This window comes from Vicia villosa, linkage group LG2, assembly GCF_029867415.1.
Source record: "Vicia villosa cultivar HV-30 ecotype Madison, WI linkage group LG2, Vvil1.0, whole genome shotgun sequence".
Taxonomy (NCBI): Eukaryota; Viridiplantae; Streptophyta; class Magnoliopsida; order Fabales; family Fabaceae; genus Vicia; species Vicia villosa.
Genome location: NC_081181.1, coordinates 47,050,266 through 47,075,010, shown reverse-complemented (window position 1 = coordinate 47,075,010; position 24,745 = coordinate 47,050,266). Strand labels below are relative to the sequence as shown.

The window sequence follows — 24,745 nt, the reverse complement described above, 5'->3', positions numbered from 1 at the left end:
CAGTAATCGGTTACTGAATTTCAAAACCCCAAATTTGCTGTTTTTACTATGGGTAATCGATTACACCCCTTTCGGTAACCGATTACCTCGTACCTGCAACCCAAAAACCAGTTTTCAGCACCTTGAATTCCCCCAATCGAACCAATACGATTGTATATGAAAAACAGAGGGATTTCACATGCAATATGAGTTATATCATCAACCAAACAACACTTTTAACATCAACAATCACTACCAACAAGTAATCATACAAAGTTCACAAAATTGAACCTAAATACCAAAACCCCAACCTAGAACATATTCTCTATCGAATCAATAGTATACGATTTCAATCCTAACGCCTACGACCCGATAATAGAGGTTAACCGGAAGAGTCCCCCCTTACCTTAGAGTTTGGGATCCTTGAAGCTCTCTTCCTCTTCTTCTCCTCTGTCGCACTTTCACGTTCTCCCAAATGCATTTGTATTTCTCTTCTTCCAGAACTCTTGTTTTATGAAAAGCACAACATAGCTTTAGTAAAGGCCTTATTTCTTGCACCCCCTTTCTCACTAACTACAGCACTGACCCATTACTACATATTCCAATTTTATTATTTTAATCACCGCATAATTACATAAATCCAATTAATTAAATTAAAATCCAATTAATTAATAAATATAAAATATGGGGTGTTACAAGTTCAAGTACCCGTTGAAGTCATTATTGAAGATCCTTCGAGGCAAGAAATGGAGGAGATATTGAAAATCATCTGGAAAAGTGATTACAATATTGTTGAACAACTGGGGCACACTGCTTCAAAGATTTCAATGCTATCTCTGCTAAGGTATTCAGAAGCTCATGCCAAGGCCCTGATGAAATTCTTGAAAGCTGCACATGTACCACAAGAGATTTTAGTCGACCAATTTGAAAATTGTGTTGCCAGTCTAACAGTGGATAACAGTCTCGGTTTCTCTGATGCTGATTTAACCCCTGCTGGGAAAAATCACAATAAAGCCCTGCACATCTCTATTGAATGTAACGGCACCACTTTGTCTCATGTGCTGGTAGACAATGGTTCCTCGTTAAATGTGTTACCAAAAGTAGTACTGGAAAAACTTGACTTCGAAGGAGTTGTGTTACAACCAAGCGATGTTGTGGTAAGAGCCTTCGATGGGTCAACAAGAATAGTATACGGAGAAGTTAAGCTCCCAATCAGAGTGGGCTCTCAGATCTTTGATTCTACCTTTTACGTGATGGAAATTCATCCAGCGTACTCATGTTTACTAGGACGCCCTTGAATACATGGGGCAAGCGCTGTAACTTCTACCCTGCATCATAAGTTAAAATATCCGGTAAAAGGCAAGGTTGTCACAGTTTATGGCGAAGAAGAATATGTGGTTAGCCACCTGAGTAACTCCAAGTATGTTGAGATGGATGGTAAATTCATCGAAACTCACTGCCAATCTTTTGAGGTGGTCCCTCCAGCTATCTCTACTGCCAAACATATTTCTGCTACTCCTGCTACAAGAATAACTCCAACAATGGCTTCTCTCAAAGATGCTAAGGCTGTGATCGAAGAGGGTGGTTGCATAGTATGGGGACAACTCCTTGATGTGCCTTACAAGTTCGATAAGCTAGGTCTGGGCTATACTAATGGAACACAGAAGAACGATCAAAATCCTCGTTCTGGAGGATTAATGTCACATTTTATCAGCCAAGGAGTGAATGCTATTGAAGACGACAAAGTTCCACCCGTTTCCAAGAAGGTTTGGGATACTTTGGGAGAACCAAGCGGCAAGTACGACTTTCTAGTGAAGTACACTGCTCCTCAGAGTTCTTTGATTGCCATTGAAGACATTATCCCAACTGGATGGGATGATCAGTTCGAAGATTACAAGAGTCTCACAAGTTCCATTACTGAGCAATACCAAAGTCCACCTAATCCAAAAGAAGTCTGGGATACACTGGGGGAACCGAGTGGCAAGTATGACTTTATGGTGAAGTATTCCGCTCCCCTGAGCTCACAAATCGCTATCGAAGACATTATCCCAACTGGATGGGATGAACATTTCGAAGACAATATGACAATCACAAGCCCTGTCACTCCTGAAGAAGTCTGGGAAACGCCAAATGGCGAGAATGATTTTCTGTTGGAATGCACTGCTCATCAGATTGCACAAGTCTCTATCAAAGATATCATCCCAACTGGATGGGACGATCTTATCAAGTATCTCTCTCAGCCAACAGAGGTATCTCAGTCTGGGCTCTCATATCCAACAGAGCATCTTGCTCATCCTGAAGGATCAACAGCTCATCTCGTCACCAAAGAAGTCAATGTTGTGGAAGACGAAGAGGACAACTGCAACTGGAGCAACTGGATATTCCCTACTCACAACAATGGATTGAATAACTGGGAAGCCGAAGATGTTATCTCCTTTGATCAGGAGTAAATGCAATTTCCTGTTTTCGTTGTTTATATGTTCAAAAATAAAAATGGTTCCTGCACTATCGAACCATGAACTTAAAAGCCAAGTGCCTTGCCCGAAGCACACTAGTCCTTTTTATAAGGGTTTGTCATACCATGATCATATGTTCATTCAATAAAATCATGGGATGTTTTCATATTCAAATTTTGCGATCCTTTTTGTTTCTTTCTTTACTTTATTCATTTTCAAATAGCTATGTGTTCTTACACACACCCACATAATAAATGCAGATTCACATTCACTCTGGATCCTGTTGATAACGATTCTGCTATTGCCAGTCATGACTTTGAAAATCCGATCTACCAAACTGAGGACGAAAGTGAGGAAGATTGTGAAGTACCTAGGGAACTTGCAAGGCTGTTAGAGCAGGAAGACAAGACCATACAGCCACATGAAGAGCCAATTGAGGTTATCAACCTGGGCAGTGATGAAGAAAAGAAAGAAGTCAAGATAGGGGCTGATTTAGAAGACAGTGTCAAGCAAAGACTGATTCAAATGTTACAAGACTATGTCAAGATATTCTCTTGGTCCTACGAAGATATGCCTGGTCTCGATACCGATATTGTGGTCCATCGCTTGCCGATCAAAGAAGGAAGCACTCCAGTTAAGCAGAAGCTGCGGAGAAGTAGGCCCGACATGTCCAAGAAGATTAAAGACGAGGTAGAGAAGCAATTCAACGCCGGTTTTCTAAAAGTTGTGAGTTATCCTCCATGGATAGCTAACATTGCTCATGTGCCTAAAAAAGATGGGAAAGTCAGAATGTATGTAGACTACAGAGATTTGAATCGGGCAAGCCCCAAAGATGATTTCCCTTTACCTCACATCGATGTACTGGTTGACAATACTGCACAATGCAAGATATTTTCCTTTATGGATGGATTCTCAGGTTACAATCAAATCAAGATGGCGCCCGAAGACATGGAAAAAACAACCTTCACAACACCCTGGGGAACCTTTTGTTACAAAGTAATGCCCTTTGGTTTAAAGAATGCAGGAGCAACATATCAGCGTGCAATGGTAGCTCTGTTCCATGATATGATTCATCAGGAAATAGAGGTTTATGTGGATGATATGATTGCAAAGTCCAACACCGAAGAAGAACATCTGGGTCATCTGCACAAGCTGTTTGACAGACTCAAGAAGTACAGGTTGCGACTGAATCCGAACAAGTGTACCTTTGGAGTAAGATCCGGTAAACTCTTAGGTTTCATCGTCAGCAGCAAGGGTATTGAAGTTGATCCTGCCAAGGTCAAAGCCATTCAAGAAATGCCCATACCCCGTACCGAGAAACAAGTTAGAGGATTCTTGGGACGTCTGAACTACATCGCCAGATTTATTGCCCATATGACTACTACTTGTGTGCCAATCTTCAAATTGTTGAAGAAAGATAAAATAGAAAGATGGAACGACAAATGCCAATTAGCCTTTGATAAGATCAAAGAATATCTTCAAAAACCACCAATATTGTTACTACCAGTGGAAGGAAGACCTCTGATAATGTACCTAACAGTGTTAGAAGATTCAATGGGGTGTGTACTGGGGCAACATGACGAGTCTGGCCGAAAAGAGCATGCAATCTACTATCTTAGCAAAAAGTTTACCGATTGTGAAACAAGATACTCACTACTCGAGAAAACTTGCTGTGCCTTGGCATGGGCGGCCCGCCGACTAAGATAGTATATGCTAAACCATACCACTTTGCTGATCTCCAAAATGGATCCTATCAAATATGTGTTCGAAAAACCTGCTCTCTCTGGAAGAATAGCAAGATGGCAAATGATCTTAACAGAGTATGACATCCAGTACACTTCGCAAAAGGCAATCAAAGGAAGTGTGGTAGCTGATCATCTGGCTCATCAAGCAGTGGATGATTATCAAGCGTTGAACTTTGACTTCCCAGTTGAAGACATTATGCTAGTTACTGACTACGAACAACCCGGACCGGAGGAAGGACCCGAGCCAGGGTCTCGATGGACTATGGTTTTTGATGGAGCCTCTAATGCGCTTGGCAATGGCATCGGAGCTATGATCATTTCTCCTGCAGGAGGACATACACCATTCACTGCCAGATTATGTTTCAACTGCACTAACAATATAGCCGAGTACGAAGCATGTATTCTGGGTCTCAAAGCTGCAATCGATCTGAGAATCAAGTTCCTGGATGTCTACGGAGACTCGGCCCTTGTAATTTATCAAGTTAAAGGAGAATGGGACACAAAGCACCCAAATCTAATTCCTTACAAAGAATATGTGCTGAGTTTGATTCCTTGCTTTGAAGAAATCACTTTTGAACATATCCCGCGAGAAGAAAATCAACTGGCTGATGCCTTAGCTACCTTGTCATCTATGTTCAAAGTCAGGTGGGATAATGAGGCGCCAATGATCACCATTTAAAGACAAGATGAACCAGCCTATTGCAATGAGATTGATACCGAAGGAGTGGAAGAAAAACCATGGTTCCATGAAGTAAAAACATATCTCGAAGCCCAGGAGTACCCTGAAGGGGCATCCATTAACGATAGAAAGTTTCTAAGAAGATTTGCTGCCAAATTCTTTTTAAGTAATGGAATCCTGTACAAGCGCAACCATGACTCGACTCTGCTTCGTTGTGTGAACAAGAAGGAAGCGGAACAGATTATGGAAGACATACACGATGGTGCCTTCGGTACTCATTCAAGTGGGCATACGATGGCTAAAAAGATTTTAAGAGCAGGATATTACTGGTCTACCATAGAGACAGACTGCCATCATCACTCCAGAACTTGTCACAAATGCCAGATATATGCCGACAAAGTACATGTACCTCCAGTCCCATTAAATGTTCTGACGGCTCCTTGGCCTTTTGCAATGTGGGGTATTGATATGATTGGAGAAATCAAGCCTACTGCCTCCAACGGGTATCGTTTTATCCTGGTCGCTATTGACTACTTCACAAAATGGGTAGAGGCAGCTTCGTTTGCTTCTGTCACCAAGAATGTTGTGGCCCCGTTTATCATGCACAATCTCATTTGTCGGTATGGCATTCCTGAAAGAATCATCACAGACAATGGCACAAATTTAAACAACAGGATGATTACCGAACTCTGCACGCAGCTCCAGATCAAACATCATAATTCATCCCCATATCGACCAAAGATGAATGGCGCCGTGGAAGCTGCCAACAAGAACATTAAGAAGATCATACAAAAGATGACAGTAACCTACAAAGACTGGCATGAGATGTTACCTTTTGCTCTTCATGGTTATCGCACCTCAGCACGTACCTCAACAAGGGCAACTCCATTCTCCTTAGTCTATGGTATGGAGGCAGTTCTTCCAATTGAAATTCAGATTCCTTCTCTAAGGATTATGAAAGAAGCCGATCTAGACGAAGACGATTGGATTCGGACTCGGTTGGACCAGATAAACTTGATTGATGAAAAGAGGCTTGCGGCTATTTGTCATGGCCAGTTGTACCAGAAACGTATGATCAAAGCCTTCAACAAGAAAGTCAGGGGTCAGACATATCAAATCGGTGATTTGGTTGTAAAACGTATCATCTTACCACAAGGCGACCCCAGGGGCAAGTGGACTCCCACTTATGAGGGACCATTTGTAATCAAGAAAGTATTCTCCGGCGGAGCCATGTTGCTTACCACTATGTATGGCGAGGATTTCCCACACCCTGTAAATGCGGACATAGTCAAAAAGTACTTCGCTTAAAGAAAAGCGCGCTAAGTTGAAAACCTGAAAGGGCGACTTAGGCAAAAAATGAGCGTCTCGGTGGATTGAAAACCTGAAAGGGCGATCCAGGCAAAAATTAGAGACTAAAAAAATAATGATTATCCCGTTAGGCTGAAAACCTGAAAAGGCAGCCTAGGCAAAAGTTAGGGAATAAAAGCGTACGACTATGTCCCGTTTGGCTACTTACCTACCTTCAAGGTTCAACACATCAAAGGTCCGAAAGGCACCAATCAGTCCAATCATTTTCTTCCAACAAGTGAGGGATGAGATACTCAAAGACAGATTGACAATAGCAGAGTTGAAACTTGACTGGATTGTTTTCACATAGCTATTTTTCTTTATAAGTACTTTTCAAAGTTTTATGACAATTTCCTACTACTAGGATTTTTGTCTCCTTGTGCTAATCAGCTTATTACGGCTCTCTTTCAAATCAATACAGTTCATGCTCAAAATCAATATTTTCACTTTTTTTTGTTTTGAACGCGTAAACGTCCCAATGATAATTTTGAATGAACATATGCATTTGAATATGATTGATGTTTATAAGAAAAACAGGAATAGCATTCAGGTAATGTCCCAATCATCTGGACATCATCCCAAAATCGGCAACATGAGAATATCCCCCACAGAGCAATCTTCAAGGAGTTATCCCCGGATAAACAAGGTCCAATTAATTCTCCGACGGAGTATTTTATCACCGACACTGAGTACGGGCATCAAAAGAAACGCTTCCCCAACAGAGATATGTTTCTCAGCAGAATCCTCAATGAGATTTTTCTCTCCAACAAAATAATTCGAGAAGCCTTATTCCCCAGTAGGGCTGTTCAAGATCACTATCCCCAGAAGGTGTGGTCCTCCACGTCAAGGCTTAATCAAATAGTGCATCGGAGGATTACGCATCTTTCTTATTCCCAGTCAGGGTGCATCAAAATCAGAACCTTCAAGTTACCTTCATCCTCAAGCGGTAATCAAAGATCCTTCAATAGAGCATCCTGGTCCGTAAGGAAGTTCCCCAGCTGAGTATACTCGAACAAGATAGCAAAGATCATCAATAGTCATAATGTCATCGTTTCCGAAATAACAAGCAGGGATTTATTTTCCCAACCAGAAGTTTGACACGCTCTAAACTGCATAAGTCATGTCCATACATCATACGCATATTCATACATAGCATATAATGTTTCACGACAAACGCATACATAACATGCACGGTTCTCATTTAGTTTGAGAATCTCAACATATACATTACATGCATCATAACATTGCATGTCACTAACTTGGTTTTTCAGGTGGACGAATATCCTCAGCAAGTTATTCTCAATCACATGCAATATTCTCTTGGGTTCTGTCCAGACAAGCATTCCTCTCAGATATAATCAAACCAAAGATTCACTCTGAAGAACTCTCTCTTTCCAAATCACTTATCAACTTTAAACAAACAAAGCAGATACGGTCTAATGGTGACTCATTCTGACGTTTCTAGACTATACCACAGTCGAATAATCAACTTCGAATCCTTCAGATCTAAGTCGATACCTTGGACGGTTCCTTAATGATCTACCCTCAGATCTAAGTCGATGCCTTGGACGGTTCCTTAATGATCTACCCTCAGATCTAAGTCGATACCTTGGACGGTTCCTTAATGATCTACCTTCAGATCTGAGTTGATACCTTGGACGGTTCCTTAATGATCTACCTTCAGATCTAAGTCGATACCTCAGACGGTTCCTTAAAGCAATCAGTCTTCAAGATTTAAAAGCAGACACCTCGGACGGTTCTGTAACGATCAACATTCAAAATCTAAAGTGGAAACTTTGGACAGTTCCATAACGATCAACCTCCAAGATTTAAAGCGGTAACCTTGGACGGTTCCGTAACGGTCAACACAGAGATTTAAATCCTTCATCAATATATAATCAATGGATTCATTCTGATGAACAAACCATCAACACATTCACTAGATGGCATCTGAAAGCCCATCTCAGGTAGTGTTTTGATCCGCCAACGATATTTCTCAAGCCACATTCAATGCAATTTCCAACATCACTTCCGGTGGAGGTAAGTGCCAATTTTCAGGGCATCTAAAATATTCAATCATCTTCTACCTTCAGATTCCAATCGGTCTCTTCAGGTTTAAGAAGATTGAATAGGAGCAACTGTTATACCCCAAAATTTGCCCGCATCTTTTTTCAAGGAGGAGACAACAGACCTCTGTCTAAAAATTTGGAGTTTCATATAATCTTGGATTTTATTTCATAAATATCCGGATTTTATGAATACTCAGTTTTTTAGAATATTTTTATACGGTATTTTGGTTCGCTCTTGAATTTATTCTTACACAAACGCCAAGTACTGTTTATCACTTCACACACGCTGTTTATTTGAGATTTATTTGCAGATAAATAGTACTGACGCAATTGGTACAAAATTAAATTTTGCAGGCGCAGAGTCCGGGGATTCAGACTGTATTGGAGAACAAGTTTTTTGAGACCTCAAATGGAATTCATGGATCTCCATATGTCTCAAAGTACCATTAGACAAATTTTCAAACTTCGATTCGCTCGGACGCACAGTCAGCAGCTCAAACAGTCAACAGACGACCAGTTTGACCGAAAAGTCAACAGACAGTCAAAAATGAAATTTTTTGTCAACATCCATATTTTGTCAAAATATTCATCATTTGATCAATGTTTGACCATAATTCATCAAGAAAAGTTCAGAAATCAACAAAAACCTAAGTTTCAAAATTAGGGTTTTCTCCTAAAAAGTCAACTGAACTTTGACCGGCCATAACTCTTTCCTCGTTCATCCAAAAAATCCCAACCAAAGCTTATTTTGAAGGAAATTCAATTATCTTTCAAATGAAATTGGTCCCATGGTCATTGGATTTACCATTTGGAAAATATGAGCTCAGACATTACAGGTCATTTTCAAAGTCAACAAAAAGTGGTTTTTTATCAAAGCCCATAACATCAAGATAACTTCTCCAAATGCAAAAAAGCTTCCAAAGTAGCTTGTAGAGGACATCTTGAGGTTTCTAAAAAGTAAAAGAACTCCTTCATATGATCAAAATTGAGGGAGTTATGCCTTGTTGAAGTCGGCTATTTTTTTGGAAAATGCATGAAACCAACAATGATCAAAAGTGTTTTTTTTCCAAAAGAGGCCAAGCATTCATGATCCAAACATGTTTCTAATGATGTTAAAGGCCTCCCACGACCAACATTAGGCCCATGACATTTTTGTTTCTTTTTTAATTTAATTTTATTACATTTAAAGTTAAATTAAGAAAGAAATGGTTCAAGACAATTATCCAAAGCTTTTGTCCTTAGCTTGAGTCACCAAGTTAGCTTAACTTCTGCAGCATAGAGGCACAGAGGACCTATGGCAAGAGGGGTGAAGAAAATTAAAGCCATGGCCAAGAAATTCAAAGCTTTTATATTAAAAAATTCAAAAGTTCAAAGACAATCAATGCTTGTTAGCTTAAGATGCAGCACCTCTATTGCCTATAAAATGCTTAGAACACTCCACCAACAGGAGGGACACGAATTCTGAATCAATAGCATGCTTGTATCACACTTGTATCAACTTGAAATTTTCAAAGAAAGCTAAATTTCGAATTCTGAGTTTAAGCTAATTTCAATCCAAACTAAACACTCAAACACGATCCTTAAGCATCAGTGAACCTATCCAAATCAATTTCAAGCCTTGAAACTCACTGAATCAAGCACTATAGCTCACGGTTTGCTCAAACATAAACCAACACGAATTTGATTATTCATGCATATTCAATAAGATGTAATCCCATATTTGTGTTTAGTTTGGTGCTCTGATCGTTTCTGGAGCTTTAATTGAGTTTTAATGGTTGTTTGTAGCATATACCATTTTAGGGTTCTTAAGCTAAAATTTGGGATCCTTTGATTTAGGCAAAATTAGAAGAAACCAGTGGCATATTTGAACTTAGGGGACGATTTTAAGCTTAACCATGGTCTCCTAAATAATTTATATTGCTTGTATGAAATTTTGACATGTGCAGGTCTTGTAGCTACGGACGAAAACCGTCACTAAAAGCTTTACCTACAGTTGCAGAGCCTATAGCAACGGAGAGAGGAAGAAGATAAAGGCGTGGCAAGCTCTGGTTGGCCAGAACGCGCGCGCCAGTCCTTTTTTAAATTCTTGGTTCCCATGTGCGCTTTCCATCATCTTTCCATGCACCCTCAACATATGAGCCACATGATCAACCTGATTGCACATCAAACGCACCAAAACACGCATCCATACCATAGACCCTCTAATCAACCACACAGGATCACAATTTTAATTTATTTTTCTATTTCATTTAATTTTCTTTGCAAAATTATTTAAAAATATTTTTAAAAATCAGAAAAATATGCAAAAAAAAATTTTAGGGTATTAAAATATTGTATTAATTTTTGACACAAAATATTTTATTTTTCTTAATAATTAAAATATTTTGTTTAATTAATCAATATATATTCATATATTTCCATTTCAATAATTTTTAACTTATCAAAAAATAAGAAAAAAATATTTTCTTTTTATTAAATTAGGTTTATATATTATAAACTAATTTTGTACATATTTAGAATATTTTTCTATTTAAGTTTAATTTATGTGTATAATTATTTGTATAATTATATGTTAATTAGCTTAATAATCTCCAAAACAATTTCAAAAATCACAAAAAAGTTAATTTTATTTTTAAAATTCAAGCAATTTGGACATATTTTAGACTTAATTTTTTAGGTTTAAACTTTATTTCTAGTTTTTGACCTTTTAATTAAATTAATTATGCCTTAATCTTAATTAAAATCAACTATCCAAAAATCCAAAAACATTTTCCCTTTATCTTATTGCCATTTAAATTCATAGATAAGTGTATAGGTTGTCAAATTCATGTAAATAGCGTAGTTTACATTTCACGCACAATCAATGTAATAGTGTAGATTTACTTTCCGCATTTTACATTCCCGCACTTTAATTTCTGTACATATAAAACTGCGTGTATGTCAAGAATAAAAATTGAAGCGCTAGATCACTAATCTCATAAAAAAAATATATCTGAAACAAAACACAATCACACTTGCACCTCTTAAGGTAATCCCTGTTACTCTTTTCAAATCAATTCTACTGTTTCAAATACAAACTCAAATTTTTGTCTATATCCGGTCAAGGAAAATTTTTAAAAGAAATGGGAAAGAACCTTATAAACTTAGGGTATACCTCCTAATTGCTTGCTCAATCAAAAATAACAAAAACTTTTACACATCACTGTTTTACAAAACAAACTTTCAAAGGATTACACTTTGTATATATCCAAACAAGGATCATTACAAAGTTAAAAATCTTTTTTTCAAACTATCAAAATATCTTTCGAAAGATATATACTTTGTATACATCTGTCATACCCCAAAATTTACCCGATATAATCCACATCTCCTAATTTATTAAGGGTGTTAAAAATTAAGAGCCATAGGGTTTAATATAGCTATTGTTAAACTCGACCTCTTATAAAATTCTCTTATAAATTGGTTGAAATAAAAATAAGGGTGTGAATAGCAAGTATTTTTTTTGGATCTAAACAGTGGGCCCAATTGTTACAAAAATTCTATGATTTTTGGAGAAATCACTTGTGTTTTACTAACACTTGTTTTATTACTATTTAAATTTTATTATTAATTTTTATTAATATTATGATTATTATTAGGGAGAATTAGGATTAATTAGGTTTTATTAATTATATGTTGTTAGGATTATTTTTAGGGTAATGATAGAATTAGTATTAATATTATAATTATTGATTAGTATTATTAATTAAATTTTAATAGAATTATCATCATTATTAGTTTAATTTTTATTATTTATCATTATCATTTTTTATTATTATTTGATTTCTTTTTAGTTAAATAAAAAATAAATATACCATATTGGTATTTTAATGCTATTATGATTTTATTGTTACTATTAATTATTATTATTATTAGGTTATTAAAAGAAAAAAAAATAAACCAAATTGGCCAAATTCTACAAGTTCACGTTTTCATGTGCAGAAGGAAAAGATTTGCAAGCTTCTCAATCTCCCTTCAAATCCGAATCGAATCTTTCCTAACCAACAACAACTCAAATCTGAAAATTAACCTAATCTAATCCTTCCTAACTGAATAACTAACCCTAACTATAAAATGGAGAAAAGATTATGAGATAAGGAGAGGGGGTCGGCTGAAAAAAGTTAACGCAAAACTTCAAGAAAGTGGAGTAAAAGTAATTTTCGGATAGAAGGATTGAGACGAATTCCAGAGCTACCAACGATCCAAACACATTCATTGGATGATTCTGGGGCTATATCAATCATCACGGCTAATCAACAGGTCCGGAAACGCGATCTTGGTGCCCACGGTTTGTGTTATCTTTGTTTGCATCGATTCCGCTAATTCTTGATTAGTTGTTACAGTTTGATTATATACATGAGTTCATGATGATGTTCTAAATCTCTTGGCATAAGTTAATTGGAGTTTGGTTGCATATATAATGTTTTGCCATTGATGGGGTTTGGAAGCTTCAAATTGGGATTTTCGGTTTGAGGAGATTGTAAGCCAAATCAAAGAACCCAATGGATTCGCAAGGTTTTATATAGTTAATCTGATTTATTTTTGTGAAATTATTGACACTAATTTGCAGTTTTGTTCATGGCTATGCTATAGCTACGCTAAAGAAAACGTAAGTGAAAGCAAGTCTGTTTCTGAAAAACTGAACGAGGAAGAAGGCACTGCAGTCCGCGCTTCCTTTTTTAATTTCAATTCATGCGTTATTTTTCATACATAATAAAATAGGATTATTCTTTTAACATCAAACGGTTGTAGCGCCTTTGGTTTGTGTGTAATCTTGGAAGCGCAGGGACCTGGGTTCGATCCCACGCGCGCGCCTCCATACCCATACCATGCATCCTCAGATCTGAGCCATTGGACAGCCAGCAAACGAGATCAAACGTCCTTGTAGCGTAGGTGCACCATGGGTAGTCAAGATCTAGCCACATACAATAAAAACCAGGTTTTCCTATATATCTATTTATTTGTTTTATTATTTAACTATATAGATTAATTATTATTTAGTTGTATTAATTTAATTAATTTTACAAAACTAGGATTAGGATAATATAATAAGGGTTAGCCTAATAATTAGGATTAGAATATTTTCCCGATTACTCGACTATGTCGATTAATTTATTTAATTATTTTTAATTACAAACATCACAAAAACCCTATAAAAGTTACTAAGTATTAGGATTCGCCCGATCCCACTGCCATTTGGCAAAACATTAATTCTTGAATAAATCTCTCCTCGACCCGACTAAAGCTATTGGTCGCATTAGACGAGAGATAAAAGAATAAAACATGAAAAATATACAAAATCGAAAACACATTTAATTTGATGCCCGCGACGATGAATCTATCGATCTGAGTAACCAGCAATGCCCCATTAATCCGTTAGCTATATTGATCAAATCTATTGATCATCGCATCTAACGGTGACATATCAAATCAGGGTTGTACGCCCAAACAAACAGTCAAAAAAACACTAAACCACGGATTTTCATCCTTTTTTCAATCAGGCAATTCAAAATGCCTTTCAAATCACAACTTCTAAAACTACGATAGGCCATTCAAAAAGCCTTCAAACACCTTCATAACCAATTCTTAGGCGTACAACCCTGTGCCCGAACTACGTTGACTCTGATTCTCCCTAAGGAGATACGTAGGCACTTGGATAACCAAGGCGAGTCCCCTTCCCTAAAATCTCAATTTTTCCCCTATTCACTTCTTTAGCTATTAAACCTTAATAAATTTAGCCATAAGACTATTACCTTAGATTCAAAGCCATAGGAAAGGGTTGAGGGTGCCTAACACCTTCCCTCAACCTGATTATAATAACTTACCCGAATCTCTTAACTGCGTAGGGTTTCCTATTCACCCTTCAGAATAGGTGGCGACTCCAAAACATTAATTTTTAGGGCAGGTTGCTACAACTGGCGACTCTGCTGGGGATAAATCATCAATGGTGAATTATTATGCTCCTAGGTTTTGGCAGGGTTTAGGTTCTTGGCAAACTTTTTTAGGTTTTTGGCGAACTTTTTTAGGGTTTAGCAAATTTGCCAAAATTAGGGTTTTGGAGTAGGATTTAGGTTTTTTTTCATTTTTATTTAAATATTTATTTATTTATTTAAAATTTCTATTTACAGTCATTATTTACAACAATTTAAATGAATATTTGTTCACTTTAATATTTGTTGTTGTGCTGCATTTTTGGAGTTATAAATAACAAGATTTGGGGATCAGGTATTTTTTTAAATATTTAATTTTATTTATTTACGGTTTTTATTTACAGTAATGTTTATAGTAATTCAAATAAATGTTTATTTAATTGTTATTTTACTGTATATTCGGGATATATAAATTGCGTTAAACCTAAGCGTGGGAATTATATTTAAGACCAGATGGGAATTACATCGCCTACGAGTCTTATTATAATTCCACTCAGAGTGGGTTGAATATCCGGAAAGGTCTGATACGAGGCTTGACCTTGTTGAGGGCTGGACTTGGTATTTGGCTGATCTCTCTAGGAACCTACCCCTAAAATTCGAACCTCATGGATAAAATGAGTTGTTCTAAAATCCAAAGAGACAAAAAGTCTCGGCGGCTACGAACGACCCCTTGAGACCATCTAGAACATACTAATGGGAAGGGTAGGCACCCTAAGCCGTTACGTCGAACCTATGAACCTAGGGCTTATGTGCTTATATGCTTATTATTTGGTTGCAATTTATACTGTGAATATCTTGCGTTTTGATTTTGCAGGTATTCCTACGCGTTCTCTGGCCTACAGGAACCCTATTTCTAAAACCATGTCCTCCCCACGAAGGACACCTCCATTTATGCACGTTGACTGGCCTCACGATGGCCATGAGACCTAGTGACTGTCATGAACGGTCACTCTGCGCCTGTATCTACGCACCCCCTAGCCTGTAGGGACTTTCCTTATATATCCTTGTATTCTTACAACTACGTGTCCTTCCCACGAAGGACATCCTCGTTTACGCACGTCAATTGGCCTCTCGATGGCCATGCGATTTAGTGACTGTCTTGAACGGTCACCCCGTGCTTACATCTTTCATCCCTATCCTATAGGGATTCTACTTCTAAAATCGCATCCTTCATTCGAAGGATATCTTCGTTTACGCACGTCGATTGGCTTCTCGATGGCCATGCGATCCAGTGACTACTTTGAACATTCACCATGTGCTTACATCTACGAGTTCCCTAGCCTGTAGGGATTATATTTCTAAAAGCGCATCCTTCATACGAAGGACATCTTTGTTAGCATACGTTAATTGGCCTCTCGATGGCCATGCGATCCAGTGACCGTCTTGAACGGTCACCCCGTGCCTGCTCCTACGTACTCCCTAGCCTATAGGGATTTTCTTTTACATCCATGTGTTTTCACAAAGACGCGTCCTTCCCCAAAGGACAACTTCATTAGCATGCGTTCGATTGGCCTCTCGATGGTTATGAGATCTAGTGACTGTCCTGAACGGTCACTCCATGCTTATTTCCGCGCACCCTCTAACTTATAGGGTTTGGAACTCCATTTATACATCTTTCGTCCCTGGCTTGTAGGGATTTCTCTTCGTCCGATATCGTCCTTAGATAGGTTGTGTTCCGCATAGAGAACCTTCCCACGAGGGACAACTTTATTGGTACATGTCGATTAGCCTCTCGATGGCCATGAGATTTGGTGACTGTCTTGAACGGTCACCAGCCGCTACCTTCTGCATACTCCCTAATTTAAGGGATTTCCCTTAGCGTGTCATAACTTTTATCCTGCAGAGATTCCACGAGGGTCTAATGTCGCCTCTAAGGCTATCCCTAGGATTACATGTCACCCGTCTGCATTGCATACACGGAGTTATAATACAAAGAGTCTCTCGCATACGCATGCATTCGCATTTTCATGCATTCATGCATTTACATTTACATTCGCATCTTCACTCGCATCCGCACCTACCGCGCTAGCCGATTTCCCGAGACTCATGGAGAAAAATCAAGGGATCACAATCTATGGAGAAAGGAGAATAAAATATGAACATGGTCTTACAAGGAGGGAAAAAGGGATGTCTTTCACCATGCCGACTACATGTCCATGCCTTGTCGTAACAGGATTATAAATACAACGGAGGTTATCGTCGAGCAAGGATTAGTTCAACAAAAGAGTTCCCCCATAGATACACACAAGGGGTATCTAGTCATAAAGGGGTTCATCTATGAACATAGCAAAATTTACGTGGACGCTCTACGATAACTTGGGGGCAAGGGTCAGTCCAACTGGGGCAATACCCTGAACAAAAATGCATCACTACGATGGAGTAAAGGAGACATATGTTAACTCCCCACCAAGGGGCAAAAGGGTCATAGGTTCTCTCTATCAATCTAAAAACTCTGGAGTTTACGAACGGTGTGACACCATCCTTAGGAAAAGCAAAAGAGGTTCAGTCAAAGGAAACTCATGAAGTTTCGATACGACGAAAACCCACCGCTAACGATTTATTCCGAACAGGTTTGACATGTCCAAGGAGAACTCGAGGTTACCTTTCACTTCTATAAGTTCATCAACTAAGGAGTAAAACAAGGTCGACAGATTTACAAAGGAGATTGTCCCTAGGATCAATAAGTGTTTATCATGTCAGAATTTCGACCCCTACGATTGCTAAGTGTTACTCAAGATAAAAAGTTGTTCTAATGGGATGACCATGCAGGTTTTGAAATCAATTCATTCGCTCACTACAACGACTTTCAATTTCAAACTTAAGGGAGAATGACGAATACAAATAACTAAGTCTCGCTAAACATATGCTTTCAAGGTAAGACCGAGCCGAGGATGTACAAGCATTGTTTCAATTCCCAAACAGTGGAGATATAAGGATGTTAATCCCTCGTTATCCCCTTGAGCCAGGAGTTGGAGTTTGTTTCTACTTTTTTAAATAAACCTTGATTTTAACCAGGGGCAGGGTAGATTTCAATTAATTCAATGGTGTATTTTGGTTGTCAAGTGAATCAGTCAATCCAAGCAAGGTCCAAGCATAAGGATAAAGCAAAGCAAAGGTTCAAGCACATCTTCTTCCTCGTATTCATCCAAGATTGAGGAAGTATCAAAGGCGAAGCTTACAAATCAAAATTCATGGCAGTCACAATATTCAAAATCCAAAGATCAAAAGGAGCATTCAAAAAAGGAGGAAAACGCCCGCTAAGTCAAAATGGAAAATTTCAGTAAAGAAAATAAAAATGACTTAGGCAAAAATTAGGGCATCCCGATGGGTCAAATTCAAAGGAATTGGCTCATGCAAAAATAAGGGATAAAAACAAAACAAAGGCGAAATACAAAGGGTAATCATATGACTGCTAAATCATCAAAGCTTCACATCAATGCTTGGATCTTCATAACATTTTCATCAATGCTTGGATCTTTACTAAGGCTTCTGCTCAACATCAAAACCGAAGCGATTCTCTTGCAAACAAAACACATTCATTGGATTGGGCGAACTTTAGGATCTGGAGAACATCAAGGAGAAAGGGGTGGGTTAAATAAAATTTTGAGCCTTATATCCATTGTTTCTTAAAACATGAACCAGGCCAAGTTACAACATTTAAAAGTCCTAATTGAGGCAAGGTTAACCACGAAAGCATATTAAGCAGGATCTTGTTATACTGACTCCTAAAGTTTGTTAAAACTATTTCTAACCACTGCGCTTCTTCAAGCATTCATTTCTAATCATCCAGTCCTAATTCATAACGGACTTCGATTTCAAAACTTGCATACGCATCACATTGAAGTTACTTCTCAAAGGGTACAACGTCGTACATGAATATACACTTAGCATCGAGGAAATCTCGAAATTGGTTTAATCAAAGGTGATCATTTCTAATAAAGACTCTAGAATAGGGAGAATCACATCTAGAGGGTTCTCCTAAACAGGGGCGAAAATTTCAAGGATTACAGGGGCATACAATCAGACATCCTATTAACTAGGGGCAATCTTCCTAAAGGTTCAATCGACTTGGGGCACACCTCGAAGCAATAACAAACAGGGGCATGTCAAACATGGGATAAATTCAAAAGGATAGAACACCATGGATAACCCTCCATATCCTAGAAATCAAGGGCTCACCCTTCAATCTAAACGTCGAAACATATGACAAGGCTATTTCCTGGGGCACTTCCCTCATAAGCATCTTTTTTTCCCCACAAAATTGGGGCAATGGATATCAAATCCATAAGACGCGCAACAAAAGGAAAAGGCGTCTTCATACTTTACAACCTCGAATCAATCTTTCTCCTAACTACGATCTTCAAAGTTCAAAAAACAATTATTTGGAAATCGCGCTAGCATCCAGCAACCTTACAACATTGGCGAACTATGTACGCTTTGGTTATCAACAACCTATTATTGGAGCATCATGCAAGTACATATAACTCATGCATTACATACAATGACTGATACATTACACAGTACCTTTTCTGGTACTCCTCTTTAAGACAATTTGTCATCCTTTGCTAAAAACCTCTTCAGGTAGTCTTATTTAAGACATTATTTTTCTAAGAACCTCTCCAGGTAATCTTTTTAAGACGTCTTTCAGCCTTTTCAGGTAGTCTTCTCTAAGACAAATCGCACGATCCTTTCTAGGAATCTTCTCAGGTGGTCTTCTTTAAGATAAATTTCACCCTTTTCAGGAACCTCTTCAGGTAGTCTTCTTTAAGACATTCTACGAACCTATTCAGGTAGTCTTCTTTAAGACATTCTAAGAACCTTTCTAGGTAGTCTTTTTCAAGACATCTTTTAGCCTTTCCAGGTGGTCTTCTTTAAGACAAATTTGTATCCTTGCTAAAAACCTTTTTAGGTAGTCCTTCTTAAAGACACCTTTCAGCCCTTTCAGGTAGTAGTCTTTAAAGACATTCCTCATTCTTTGCTAAGAACCTTTTCAGGTAGCCTTCTTCAAGGCAAATTTTCACATCCATTCCGGAAACCTTTTTTGGGGTAGTCTTATAGAAGACATTATTTAGTTCCACTCACTACATCAATCAAAACATCCGAGTCATCATAAATCATTGTCATGCATTAATCATGTTACTTCACTCCAGCATCAAACCACGCATATCATCTGGGGCATTCACATACTACATATCACAAAACCCAATTCTCGTTTGGTAGTCAGTTCCCGTCTGACTGTTACATCAAATCCAATTCTCGTTTGGTAGTCAGTTCCCGTCTGACTGTTACATTAAATCCAATTCTCGTTTGGTAGTCAGTTCCCATCTGACTGTTACATCAAATCCAGTTCCCGTCTGGTAGTCAGTTCCCGTCTGACTGTTACATCAAATCCAGTTCCCATCTGGTAGTCAGTTCCCGTATGACTGTTACATTAAATCCAGTTCCCGTCTGGTAGTCAGTTCCCGTCTGACTGTTACATCATAATCCAGTTCCCGTCTGGTAGTCAGTTCCCGGCTGCCTGTTACATCAAAATCCAAATCCCATTTCAAATCCTATTCCAATCCTATTTCAATTTCAATTTTCAATTGCAATCCAAATCGTGACCTATTGCGTTACGTCTTATCACGTTAGTCCCTTGGCAGTGATATGGCACCGAGTTCTTTGGTACGTTAGTCCCTTGGCAGTAACCAAAACTCAATCCTATTTCAATTCCAATTTCAATTTCAATTCAAAATCATCACTTATTGCATTAGTCCCCGAGCAGCAATAAGTTATGTCTTATCACGTTAGTCCCTTGGCAGTGATACAGAATTACGTCTCCTTGCAAATAGGGATTTATTTTCCTTGTTTTCAAACAGTTCTTCAATTGGGTTTATCGCGTTAGTCCCTCGGCAGTGATCTTCTTCAAGATTTCAACAATAACAAACAAGGTTCTATTTTTCTTTTCCAGAGTTTTAACTTCAACTAACATAACTAACAATCATGCATCATTCAATTAACATACCTCATTCATACATAATACATATACATACATTGCTCTCATTTATTTTGAGAAGCTCACTGCATCATACATTACATGCATCATAACATTGCATAAAATTCAGGTTTCCTTTTTAGGCCGTACTACAATCAAAGCGAGTGGTTCCTTTCGAAAGCATCTGCTTCACATCCTAAAAAGGAGGGGTATTTACCTTGGGTGGCATCTGTAAGCCCATCTCCCACAAAACTTCTTCCCAACAAGTGCAAATTTCGGGGCATTCGATATTCAATCCTCTTCTACCTTTAGATCACGATAGGCAGACGTGCCTATCTGCCTCTTCAGGTTTAAGAAGATTGAATAGGGGCAGCTGTCATACCCCAAAATTTACCCGATATAATCCACATCTTCTAATTTATTAAGGGTGTTAAAAGAAAAGAGCCATAGGGTTTAATATAGCTATTGTTAAACTCGACCTCTTATAAAATTCTCTTATAAATTGGTTGAAATAAAAATAAGGGTGTGAATAGCAAGTATTTTTTGGATCTAAACAGTGGGCCCAATTGTTACAAAAATTCTATGATTTTTGGAGAAATCACTTGTGTTTTACTAACACTTGTTTTATTACTATTTAAATTTTATTATTAATTTTTATTAATATTATGATTATTATTAGGGAGAATTAGGATTAATTAGGTTTTATTAATTATATGTTGTTAGGATTATTTTTAGGGTAATGATAGAATTAGTATTAATATTATAATTATTGATTAGTATTATTAATTAAATTTTAATAGAATTATCATCATTATTAGTTTAATTTTTATTATTTATCATTATCATTTTTTATTATTATTTGATTTCTTTTTAGTTAAATAAAAAATAAATATACCATATTGGTATTTTAATGCTATTATGATTTTATTGTTACTATTAATTATTATTATTATTATTAGGTTATTAAAAGAAAAAAAGAAATAAACCAAATTGGCCAAATTCTACAAGTTCACGTTTTCATGTGCAGGAGGAAAAGATTTGCAAGCTTTTCAATCTCCCTTCAAATCCGAATCGAATCTTTCCTAACCAACAACAAATCAAATCTGAAAATTAACCTAATCTAATTCTTCCTAACTGAATAACTAACCCTAACTATAAAATGGAGAAAAGATTATGAGATAAGGAGAGGGGGTCGGCTGAAAAAAGTTAATGCAAAACTTCAAGAAAGTGGAGTAAAAGTAATTTTCGGATAGAAGGATTGAGACGAATTCCAGAGCTACCAACTATCCAAACACATTCATTGGATGATTCTGGGGCTATATCAATCATCACGGCTAATCAACAGGTCCGGAAACGCGATCTTGGTGCCCACGGTTTGTGTTATCTTTGTTTGCATCGATTCCGCTAATTCTTGATTAGTTGTTACGGTTTGATTATATATATGAGTTCATGATGATGTTCTAAATCTCTTGGCATAAGTTAATTGGAGTTTGGTTGCATATATAATGTTTCACCATTGATGGGGTTTGGAAGCATCAAATTGGGATTTTCGGTTTGAGGAGATTGTAAGCCAAATCAAAGAACCCAATGGATTCGCAAGGTTGTATATAGTTAATCTGATTTATTTTTGTGAAATTATTGACACTAATTTGCAGTTTTGTTCATGGCTATGCTATAGCTACGCTAAAGAAAACGTAAGTGAAAGCAAGTTTGTTTCTGAAAAACTGAACGAGGAAGAAGGCACTGCAGTCCGCGCTTCATTTTTTAATTTCAATTCATGCGTTTTTTTTCATACATAATAAAATAGGATTATTCTTTTAACATCAAACTGTTGCAGCGCCTTTGGTTTGTGTGTAATCTTGGAAGCGCAGGGACTTGGGTTCGATCCCAGCGTCCCACATATATTTTCCTTATTTTCTTTGGTAAAGTTTGCTTACGGATCCCACGCGCGCGCCTCCATACCCATACCATGCATCCTCAGATTTGAGCCATTGGACAGCCAGCAAACGAGATCAAACGTCCTTGTAGCGTAGGTGCACCATGGGTAGTCAAGATCTAGCCACATACAATAAAAACCAGGTTTTCCTATATATCTATTTATTTGTTTTATTATTTAACTATATAGATTAATTATTATTTAGTTGTATTTAATTTAATTAATTTTACAAAACTAGGATTAGGATAATATAATAAGGGTTAGCCTAATAATTAGGATTAGAATATTTTCCCGATTACTCGACTATGTCGATTAATTTATTTAATTATTTTTAATTACAAACATCACAAAAACCCTATAAAAGTTACTAAGTATTAGGATTCGCCCGATCCCACTGCCATTTGGCAAAACATTAATTCCTGAATAAATCTCTCCTCGACCCGACTAAAGCTATTGGTCGCATTAGACGAGAGATAAAAGAATAAAACATGAAAAATATACAAAATCGAAAACACATTTAATTTGCTGCCCGCGACGATCAATCTATCGATCTGAGTAACCAGCAATGCCCCATTAATCCGTTAGCTATATTGATCAAATCTATTGATCATCGCATCTAACGGTGACATATCAAATCAGGGTTGTACGCCCAAACAAACAGTCAATAAAACACTAAACCACAGATTTTCATCCTTTTCAATCAGGCAATTCAAAATGCCTTTCAAATCACAACTTCTAAAACTACGATAGGCCATTCAAAAAGCCTTCAAACACCTTCATAACCAATTCTAAGGCGTACAACCCTGTGCCCGAACTACGTTGACTCTGATTCTCCCTAAGGAGATACGTAGGCACTTGGATAACCAAGGCGAGTCCCCTTCCCTAAAATCTCAATTTTTCCCCTATTCACTTCTTTAGCTATTAAACCTTAATAAATTTAGCCATAAGACTATTACCTTAGATTCAAAGCCATAGGAAAGGGTTGAGGGTGCCTAACACCTTCCCTCAACCTGATTATAATAACTTACCCGAATCTCTTAAATGCGTAGGGTTTCCTATTCACCCTTCAGAATAGGTGGCGACTCCAAAACATTAATTTTTAGGGCAGGTTGCTACAACATCCGCACAAGGATCATTACAAAGTTAACTCTTTACAAAAATATTTAAAACCACATACAAGCATTTCAAAGCAAGACAAACGATTCAAACAAGTGAGCTAAGCAATTAAGAGCCCATGGATAACCATGGATACAAAGGGTGCTAACACCTTCCCTTTGTATAACCTACCCCCGAACCCAAAATCTCTTTAAGGTCTTTTTCTGTTTCTTTTATAAACCTTTCCTTAATTGGATAAAATAAAAGTCGGTGGCGACTCTCTGATTTTCACTACTCAAAAATAAAAAGAAGAGTCAGTTCGCATCCCACAAAAAACCGAGGACGACAGCAGTTAATACATCTTGTTACATTATAAACAGAGTTACCATTAGAAAAGTTTTAAACAAAACTCCCTATGAGTTATGGAAAAATAGAACTACTAATATTTCATATTTTCGTGTTTTTGGATGTTATTGTTTCATCTTAAATAACAAAGATAATCTAGGAAAGTTTGATTGTAAATCTGACAAAGGAATATTTATTGGATACTCTCAAACTTCAAAAGGATATAGAATTTACAATCTCGAAAATCAATGTGTGGAAGAAACCATACATGTTATATTCAATGAAACTAATGAACCTTCAACCATTGAATGTCTTGATGATGAATTAGATGAACAGGAGGAAATCCTCAACAAAGAAATTCACGTAGACACCATGGAAGAATCACTTCCAACTCCTCCAAAAGGATGGAAAACTGTACCACATCATCCTCATGATGTAATTATTGGTGAAACCTCTGATCAAGTACGTACAAGACAATTCTTCAAAGACAAAAACAACAACCTAGCAATGATGTCTCAAATTGAACCCAAGCATATAAATGATGCAATATAAGATGATTCACGGATTCAAGCCATGACTGAAGAGCTTTCACAATTTGAAAAGAATCAGGTATGGAATCTCGTTCCAAATCCTCTTGATAAAACTATTATTGGAACCAGATGGATTTTTAGAAATAAGCTAGATGAAGATGGAAACATTATAAGAAATAAAGCTAGACTAGTTGCTCAAGGGTATAATCAAGAAGAAGGATTTGATTATGATGAAACATATGCTCCAGTAGCTAGACTTGAGGCTATACGTATCCTTCTTGCATATGCAGCACACAAAGGTATAAAACTCTTTCAAGTGGATGTAAAAAGTGCATTCTTAAATGGCTTTTTAAACGAATAAGTTTTTGTTAAACAACCACCTGGATTTGAGGATTCAAAATTTCCAAACCATGTTTTTAAATTAACAAAAGCTCTCTATGGCCTAAAACAAGCCCCTAGAGCTTGGTACGAAAGACTTAGTCTATTCTTACGTAAAATGACTTTTCTAGAGGAAAAATTGACACTACCCTGTTTAAAAAATCATATAAGAAAGATCTTTTAATTCTTCAAATTTATGTTGATGATATCATTTTTGGATCAACAAATGAAAAAATGTGTGAT

At 37.2% G+C, this 24,745-nt stretch overlaps 1 protein-coding gene across 1 annotated transcript in view; it reads left to right on the top strand.

Moving 5' to 3' along the window:
- The window catches only part of LOC131649005 (uncharacterized), a 41,936-nt gene extending 17,790 nt beyond the window's left edge, over positions 1-24,146 (top strand). Inside the window, exon 2 of the mRNA XM_058918752.1 lies at positions 23,746-24,146. Within this exon, the coding sequence (XP_058774735.1) occupies positions 23,746-24,146 (401 nt within the window). The remainder of the gene's footprint in view (positions 1-23,745) is intronic.
- The last annotated feature ends 599 nt before the right edge of the window (positions 24,147-24,745 follow it).